Below are 9483 nucleotides of genomic sequence, written 5' to 3'. Positions count from 1 at the left end.
CACTCAGAAGGAACCACTAGCATGGACACGGGCTCTGAGGATGAGTCACGGACAAGCCCTTCCTCTGACCAGGACGTCACATCTCCTTCCCCCCATGGGCCTTCCCGTGCCACGACGCCACCTTCTCTAGCTACCCCCACATCACAAGCCAGGGACCTTTCAGCACTTGTCCCTGTCACCTCACCTGAGGCTGCAGGCACGCTGGGGACCACCGGCCCAGTGAGCACAAGCTTGGGACCTGTCAGAAGTTCACCTTCATATGTGAGCAGCACCTCAGCTGAGACCCCGGTAATTTCAGAAGCTACAACCGCCACAGAGGGACGCCACCCTTCCGGGAACACAGCAGTGACCAACGTGGGGACCATCACTTCTGCACTGGAATCCCAGTCCTCTGCTCCAGCAGACTCACAGACACGCAAAGGCACCACTCCAATCGTCAGTACTTCCTCCACTGGGGACAGCACGGTTTCCACAACAATGGCTGGCCTTCCGGAAACCACAGAGTTGAGGACAAAGTCAACATCCTCCCTTGGCGCAGAACGATGGAACACCAGCACCTCAAGGCCCAGCATCATGGGCTCCGAGAAAATCACTGTCCCTTATGTAATATCCACTGATACGACTGTGGAGGCCTCCAGGACCGATGTCATCTCCTCTAGCAGGACATCCACCCTGGACTCTGCTCACTCCACGATGTCACCAAACATCCCCACGGAATTCAACACTAAGCTCTCTACCTCCCCCGCCCTGACAGAGTCCACAGCTATAACCATGTCCACCGAAACAGTTCTCCCTGGGGGTACATCACAGGGCACACGTATCTCGGATGCCTCCGCCACAGCCTCCTGGGCAGAGAGTCACTCGGCTGGCAGTCAGAGTTTTGCACACTCAGATGGAACCACTAGCATGGACACGGGTTCTGAGGATGAATCACGGACAAGCCCTTCCTCTGACCAGGACGTCACATCGCCTTCCTCCCATGGGCCTTCCCGTGCCACGATGCCCCCTTCTCTAGCTTCCCCCACATCACAAGCCAGCAACCTTTCTGCATCTGTCCCTGTCACCTCACCTGATGCTGCGGGCACACTGGGGACAGCTGGCCTGTTGAATAGAAGCCTGGGACCTGGGACAAGTTCTTCAGATTTGAGCAGCAGCTCAGCTGAGACCCGGGTAATTTCAGAAGCTACAACCACCAGAGAGGGACTCCACCCTTCCGGGAACACAGCAGTGACCAACGTGGGTACCACCACTTCTGCACTGGAATCCCAGTCCTCTGCCCCAGTGCGCTCAGAGACACACACGGACACCACTCCACTCATCACCTCTTCCTTCAGTGAGGACAGCACGGTTTCCGCACCAATGGCTGACCTTTCTAAAACCACAGATTTTGGGACACAGTCAATCTCATCCCTGCGCAAAGCCATGGGAAAGCAGCACCTCCCGGCCCACCAATATGGGCTCGGAGAAAATCACTGTCCTCTCTGTAATGTCCACTGATACGACTGTGGAGGCCTCCAGGACCAATTTCATCTCCTCAAGCAGGATATCCACCCCAGACCCTGCTCAGTCCACGATGTCACCAGACATCCCCACGAGAATCACCACCAGGCTCTCTACCTCCCCCATCCTGACAGAATCCATAGCTATAAGCATGGCAACCGAAACAGTTCTCCCTGGGGCTACATCGCAGGGCACACGTACCACGGATGACTCCGCCACAGCCACCTGGGCAGAGGGTCACTCGGCTGGGACACAGGATTTTGCACGCTCAGATGGAACCACTAGCATGGACACAGGTTCTGAGGATGAGTCACGGACAAGCCCTTCCTCTGACCAAGACATTACATCTCCTTCCTCCCATGGGCCTTCCCGTGCCACGATGCCCCCTTCTCTAGCTTCCCCCACATCACAAGCCAGCAACCTTTCTGCATCTGTCCCTGTCACCTCACCTGATGCTGCGGGCACACTGGGGACAGCTGGCCTGTTGAATAGAAGCCTGGGACCTGGGACAAGTTCTTCAGATTTGAGCAGCAGCTCAGCTGAGACCCGGGTAATTTCAGAAGCTACAACCACCAGAGAGGGACTCCACCCTTCCGGGAACACAGCAGTGACCAACGTGGGTACCACCACTTCTGCACTGGAATCCCAGTCCTCTGCCCCAGTGCGCTCAGAGACACACACGGACACCACTCCACTCATCACCTCTTCCTTCAGTGAGGACAGCACGGTTTCCGCACCAATGGCTGACCTTTCTAAAACCACAGATTTTGGGACACAGTCAATCTCATCCCTTGGCGCAAAGCCATGGGAAAGCAGCACCTCCCGGCCCACCAATATGGGCTCGGAGAAAATCACTGTCCTCTCTGTAATGTCCACTGATACGACTGTGGAGGCCTCCAGGACCGATTTCATCTCCTCAAGCAGGATATCCACCCCAGACCCTGCTCAGTCCACGATGTCACCAGACATCCCCACGAGAATCACCACCAGGCTCTCTACCTCCCCCATACTGACAGAATCCATAGCTATAAGCATGGCAACCGAAACAGTTCTCCCTGGGGCTACATCGCAGGGCACACGTACCACGGATGACTCCGCCACAGCCACCTGGGCAGAGGGTCACTCGGCTGGGACACAGGATTTTGCACGCTCAGATGGAACCACTAGCATGGACACAGGTTCTGAGGATGAGTCACGGACAAGCCCTTCCTCTGCCCAGGATGTCACATCTCCTTCCTCCCATGGGCCTTCCCGTGCCACGATGCCCCCTTCTGTAGATTCCCCCAAATCTCAAGCCCTGGAGTTTTCAGCGCCTGTCCCTGGCACCTCACCTGGAGCCACTGGCACGCTGGGGACCACGGGCCCAGTGAGCACAGTCTTGGGACCTGTGACAACTGAGTCTCCTTCAGATGTGAGCAGCACCTCAGCTGAGACCCCGGTAATTTCAGAAGCTACAACCGCCACAGAGGAACACCACCCTTCCGGGAACACGGCAGTGACCAACGTGCTGACCATCACTTCTGCGCTGATATCCCAGTCCTCTGCCCCAGTAAGCTCAGAGACACACACAGACACCACTCCATTCATCACCTCTTCCTTCAGTGGGGACAGCATGATTTCCACACCAATGGCTGACCTTTCTAAAACCACAGATTTTAGGACACAGTCAAAGTCCTCTCTTGGCGCAGAACAATGGGACAACGGCACCTCAAGGTCCACGGTCATGGACTCAGAGAAAACCACTGTCCTGTCTATAATGTCCACTGATATGAGTGCGGAGGTCTCCAGGACCGACGTCATCTCCTCTAGAAGGACATCCAGCCCGGACCCTGCTCAGTCCACGATGTCACCATCCATCCCCACGGGAAACACCACCAGGCTCTCTACCGTCCCCGTCCTGACAGACTCCACAGCTATAACCATGGCCACTGAAACAGTTCTCCCTGGGGCTACATCACAGGGCACACGTACCACAGATGCCTCCGCCACAGCCTCCTGGGCAGAGAGTCACTCGGCTGGGACACAGGGTTTTGCAGGCTCAGATGGAACCACTAGCACGGACACGGGTTCTGAGGATGAGTCACGGACAAGCCCTTCCTCTGCCCAGGACGTCACATCTATTTCCTCCCATGGGCCTTCCCGTGCCTTGATGCCCCCTTCTCTAGCTTCCCCCACATCACAAGACAGGGACCTTTCTGTGTCTGTCCCTGTCACCTCACCTGTGGCCGCGGGCATGCTGGGGACCACCGGACCATTGAGAGCAACCTTTGAACCTGGGACAAGTTCTGCTTCAGATTTGAGCAGCACCTCAGTGAAGACCCCGGTGATTTCAAAAGCCACAACTACCACAGAGGGACACCACCCTTCTGGGAACACGTCAGTGACCAATGTGGGGACCATCGCTCCTACACAGAAATCCCAACCCTCAGCCCCAGCGAACTCAGAGACAACCAAAGGCATCATTCCAATAGTCATATCTTCTGTTACTGGGGACACCACGGTTTCCACACCAGTGGATGGCCTTTCTGAAACAACAGAATTGGTGACACAGTCAAAGTCATCCCTTGGCACAGAAGAATGGGACGCCAGCACCTCAAGGTTAGCCATCATACGCTCAGAGAAAATCACTGTCCCTTCTGTAATGTCCACTGATACGAGTGTGGAGGCCTCCAGGACCGATGTCATCTCCTCTAGCAGGACCTCCACCCCGGACCCTGCACAGTCCACGATGTCACAAGACATGCAAACGGGATTCAACACCAGGCTCTCTACTTCCCCCGTCCAGACAGAATCCATAGCTATAAGCATGGCGACGGAAACAGTTCTCCCTGGGCCTACATTACAGGGCACACGGACCACGGATGCCTCCGCCACAGCCTCCTGGGCAGAGAGTCACTCGGCTGGAATGCAGGGTTTTGCACGCTCAAATGGAAGGACTAGCATGGACACGGGTTCTGAGGATGAATCACGGACAAGCCCTTCCTCTGACCAAGACATTACATCTCCTTCCTCCCATGGGCCTTCCCGTGCCACGATGCCCCCTTCTCTAGCTTCCCCCACATCACAAGCCAGCGACCTTTCTGCACCTGTCCCTATCACCTCACCTGATCCTGTGGGCACACTGGGGACAGCTGGCCCATTGAGCAGAAGCCTGGGACCTAGGACAAGTTCTCCTTCAGATTTGAGCAGCAGCTCAGCTGAGACCCGGGTAATTTCAGAAGCTACAACCACCAGAGAGGGACTCCTCCCTTCCGGCAACACAGCAGTGACCAACGTGGGGACCATCACTTCTGCACTGGAAACCCAGTCCTCTGCCCCAGTGGGCTCGGAGACACACACGGACACCACTCCATTCATCACCTCTTCCTTCAGTGGGGACAGCACGGTTTCCGCACCAATGGCTGACCTTTCTAAAACCACAGATTTCGGGACACAGTCAATCTCATCCCTTGGAGCAAAGCCATGGGAAAGCAGTACCTCCCGGCCCACCAATATGGGCTCGGAGAAAATCACTGTCCTCTCTGTAATGTCCACTGATACGACTGTGGAGGCCTCCAGGACCGATTTCATCTCCTCAAGCAGGATATCCACCCCAGACCCTGCTCAGTCCACGATGTCACCAGACATCCCCACGAGAATCACCACCAGGCTCTCTACCTCCCCCATCCTGACAGAATCCATAGCTATAAGCATGGCAACCGAAACAGTTCTCCCTGGGGCTACATCGCAGGGCACACGTATCACAGATGACTCCACCACAGACTTCTGGGCAGAGAGTCTCTCGGCTGGGACGCAGGGTTTTGCACGCTCAGATGGTACCACTCGCATGGACATGGGTTCTGAGGATGAGTCACGGACAAGCCCTTCCTCTGCCCAGGATGTCACATCTCCTTCCTCCCATGGGCCTTCCCGTGCCACGATGCCCCCTTCTCTAGCTTCCCCCACATCACAAGACAGCGACCTTTCTGCACCTGTCCCTATCACCTCACCTGATCCTGTGGGCACACTGGGGACAGCTGGCCCATTGAGCAGAAGCCTGGGACCTAGGACAAGTTCTCCTTCAGATTTGAGCAGCAGCTCAGCTGAGACCCGGGTAATTTCAGAAGCTACAACCACCAGAGAGGGACTCCTCCCTTCCGGGAACACAGCAGTGACCAACGTGGGGACCATCACTTCTGCACTGGAAACCCAGTCCTCTGCCCCAGTGGGCTCGGAGACACACACGGACACCACTCCATTCATCACCTCTTCCTTCAGTGGGGACAGCACGGTTTCCACACCAATGGCTGACCTTTCTAAAACCACAGATTTCGGGATACAGTCAATCTCATCCCTTGGAGCAAAGCCATGGGAAAGCAGCACCTCCCGGCCCACCAATATGGGCTCGGAGAAAATCACTGTCCTCTCTGTAATGTCCACTGATACGACTGTGGAGGCCTCCAGGACCGATTTCATCTCCTCAAGCAGGATATCCACCCCAGACCCTGCTCAGTCCACGATGTCACCAGACATCCCCACGAGAATCACCACCAGGCTCTCTACCTCCCCCATACTGACAGAATCCATAGCTATAAGCATGGCAACCGAAACAGTTCTCCCTGGGGCTACATCGCAGGGCACACGTATCACAGATGACTCCACCACAGACTTCTGGGCAGAGAGTCTCTCGGCTGGGACGCAGGGTTTTGCACGCTCAGATGGTACCACTCGCATGGACATGGGTTCTGAGGATGAGTCACGGACAAGCCCTTCCTCTGCCCAGGATGTCACATCTCCTTCCTCCCATGGGCCTTCCCGTGCCACGATGCCCCCTTCTCTCGCTTCCCCCACATCACAAGACAGGGACCTTTCTGTGCCTCTCCTTGTCACCTCACCTGCGGCCGCGGGCACGCTGGGGACTGCTGGTCCATTGAGCACAAGCCTGGGACCTGAGACAAATTCTCCTTCAGATGTGAGCAGCACCTCAGCTGAGACCCTGGTAATTTCAGAAGCCTCGACGGCTACAGAGGGACAACACCCTTCCAGGAACACGGCAGTGACCAACGTGGGGACCATCACTTCTGCAGTGGAATCCCAGTCCTCTGCCCCAACGCACTCAGAGACACCCGAAGGCACCACTCCATTCGTCACCTCTTCCCCCACTGTGGACAGCATAGTTTCCACAGCATTGGCTGGCCTTCCTGAAACCACAGAGTTGGAAACACAGTCAACGTCAACCCTTGGTACAGAACAATGGGACAGCAGCACCTCCAGGCGCACAGTCATGGACTCGGAGATAATCACTGCCCCGTCTGTAATGTCCACTGATAGGACCATGGAGGCCTCCAGGACAGACATCATTTCCTCTAGCAGGACATCCACCCCGGGTCCTGCTCAATCCACGATGTCACCCGACATCCCCACGGGATTCGACACCAGGCTGTCAACCTCCCCCGTCCTGACAGAGTCCACTGCTATAAGCATGGCGACCGAAACAGTTCTCCCTGGGGCTTTATCACAGGGCACACATGCCCAGGATGGCTCCGCCACAGCCTCCTGGACAGAGAGTCACTTGGCTGGGACACTGGGGTTTGCAGGCTCAGATGGAACCACTATCATGGACACGAGTTCTGAGGCTGTGTCACGGACAAGCCCTTCCTCTGACCAAGACATTACATCTTCCTCCCATGGGCCTTCCCGTGCCACGACGCCCCCTTCTCTAGCTTCCCCCACATCACAAGCCAGGGACCTTTCTGCATCTGTCCCTATAACCTCACCTGCGGCCGCTGGCACACTGGGGACTGCCGGCCCATTGAGTACAAGCCTAAGTTCTGGGACAAGTTCACCTTCAGATTTGAGCAGTACCTCAGCAGAGACCCAGGTAATTTCAGAAGCCTCAATGATTACAGAGAGACTCCACTCTTCCGGGAATACAGCAGTGACCAACGTGGGGACCATCACTTCTGCACTGGAATCCCAGTCCTCTGCCCCAGCGGGCTCAGAGACACACATGGACACCACTCCAATCGTCAGTACTTCCCCCACTGTGGACAGCATAGTTTCCACAGCATTGGCTGGCCTTCCTGAAACCACAGAGTTGACGACACAGTCAACATCATCCCTTGGAGCAAAACAATGGGACAGCAGCACCTCAAGGCCTATGGTCATGGGCTCAGAGAAAATCACTATCCCTTCTGTAATGTCCACTGATACGAGTGCGGAGGTCTCCAGGACCGACGACATCTCCTCTAGCAAGACATCCAGCCCGGTCCCTGCTCAGTCCACGATGTCAAAAGACATCCCCACGGGAAACACCACCAGGCTGTCAACCTCCCCCTTCCTGACAGAGTCCACAGCTATAACCATGGCCACTGAAACAGTTCTCCCTGGGGCTACATTACAGGGCACACGTACCATGGATGCCTCCGCCACGGCCTCCTGGGCAGAGAGTCACTCGGCTGGGACGCAGGGTTTTGTACGCTCAGATGGAACCACTCACATGGACACGGGTTTTGAGGATGAGTCACGGACAAGCCCTTCCTCTGCCCAGGACGTCACATCTCCTTCCTCCCATGGGCCTTCCCGTGCCACGACGCCCCCTTCTCTAGCTTCCCCCACATCACAAGCCACGGACCTTTCTGCGCCTGTCCTTGTCACCTCACCTGTGGCCGCTGGCATGCTGGGGACCGCCAGCCCACAGAGCACAAGCCAGGGACCTGGGACACGTTCACCTTCAGCTTTGATCAGTACCTCAGCTGAGACTCCAGTGATTTCAAAAGCCACAACCACCATAGAGGGACACCACCCTTCCAGGAACACGGCAGTGACCAACATGGGGACCATTACTTCTGCACAGAAATCCCAGTCCTCACCCACAGTGGTCTCAGAGACACCCAAAGGCACCATTGCAATAGTCATCCATTCTGTCACTGGGGACACCACGGTTTCCACACCAGTGGATGGCCTTTCTGAAACAACAGAATTGGTGACACAGTCAAAGTCATCCCTTGGCACAGAAGAATGGGTCAAGAGCACCTCAAGGCCAGCCATCATACGCTCAGAGAAAATCACTGTCCCTTCTGTAATGTCCACTGATACGAGTGTGGAGGCCTCCAGGACCGATGTCATCTCCTCTAGCAGGACCTCCACCCCGGACCCTGCACAGTCCACGATGTCACAAGACATGCAAACGGGATTCAACACCAGGCTCTCTACTTCCCCCGTCCAGACAGAATCCATAGCTATAAGCATGGCGACGGAAACAGTTCTCCCTGGGCCTACATTACAGGGCACACGGACCACGGATGCCTCCGCCACAGCCTCCTGGGCAGAGAGTCACTCGGCTGGGACGCAGGGTTTTGCACGCTCAAATGGAAGGACTAGCATGGACACGGGTTCTGAGGATGAATCACGGACAAGCCCTTCCTCTGACCAAGACATTACATCTCCTTCCTCCCATGGGCCTTCCCGTGCCATGATGCCCCCTTCTCTAGCTTCCCCCACATCACAAGACAGGGACCTTTCTGTGTCTGTCCCTGTCACCTCACCTGTGGCCGCGGGCATGCTGGGGACCACCGGACCATTGAGAGCAACCTTTGAACCTGGGACAAGTTCTGCTTCAGATTTGAGCAGCACCTCAGTGAAGACCCCGGTGATTTCAAAAGCCACAACTACCACAGAGGGACACCACCCTTCTGGGAACACGTCAGTGACCAATGTGGGGACCATCGCTCCTACACAGAAATCCCAACCCTCAGCCCCAGCGAACTCAGAGACAACCAAAGGCATCATTCCAATAGTCATATCTTCTGTTACTGGGGACACCACGGTTTCCACACCAGTGGATGGCCTTTCTGAAACAACAGAATTGGTGACACAGTCAAAGTCATCCCTTGGCACAGAAGAATGGGTCAAGAGCACCTCAAGGCCAGCCATCATACGCTCAGAGAAAATCACTGTCCCTTCTGTAATGTCCACTGATACAAGTGTGGAGGCTGCCAGGAC

The 9483-nt window shown here is 55.9% G+C and overlaps 1 protein-coding gene across 1 annotated transcript in view; it reads left to right on the top strand.

The window, feature by feature from the left end:
* Positions 1-1421: 1421 nt before the first annotated feature.
* LOC117802080 (mucin-16-like) overlaps positions 1422-9483 on the top strand; it is an 8317-nt gene continuing 255 nt past the window's right edge. Inside the window, exon 1 of the mRNA XM_034660030.1 lies at positions 1422-9183. Coding sequence (XP_034515921.1) covers positions 1454-9183 — 7730 coding nt within the window. The 5' untranslated portion in view covers positions 1422-1453. The remainder of the gene's footprint in view (positions 9184-9483) is intronic.

The sequence above is a fragment of the Ailuropoda melanoleuca genome, chromosome 4, assembly GCF_002007445.2.
Source record: "Ailuropoda melanoleuca isolate Jingjing chromosome 4, ASM200744v2, whole genome shotgun sequence".
Lineage (NCBI taxonomy): Eukaryota > Metazoa > Chordata > Mammalia > Carnivora > Ursidae > Ailuropoda > Ailuropoda melanoleuca.
The sequence above is the reverse complement of the archived record's forward strand: the minus strand, read 5'-3'. Positions and strand labels throughout refer to the sequence as shown.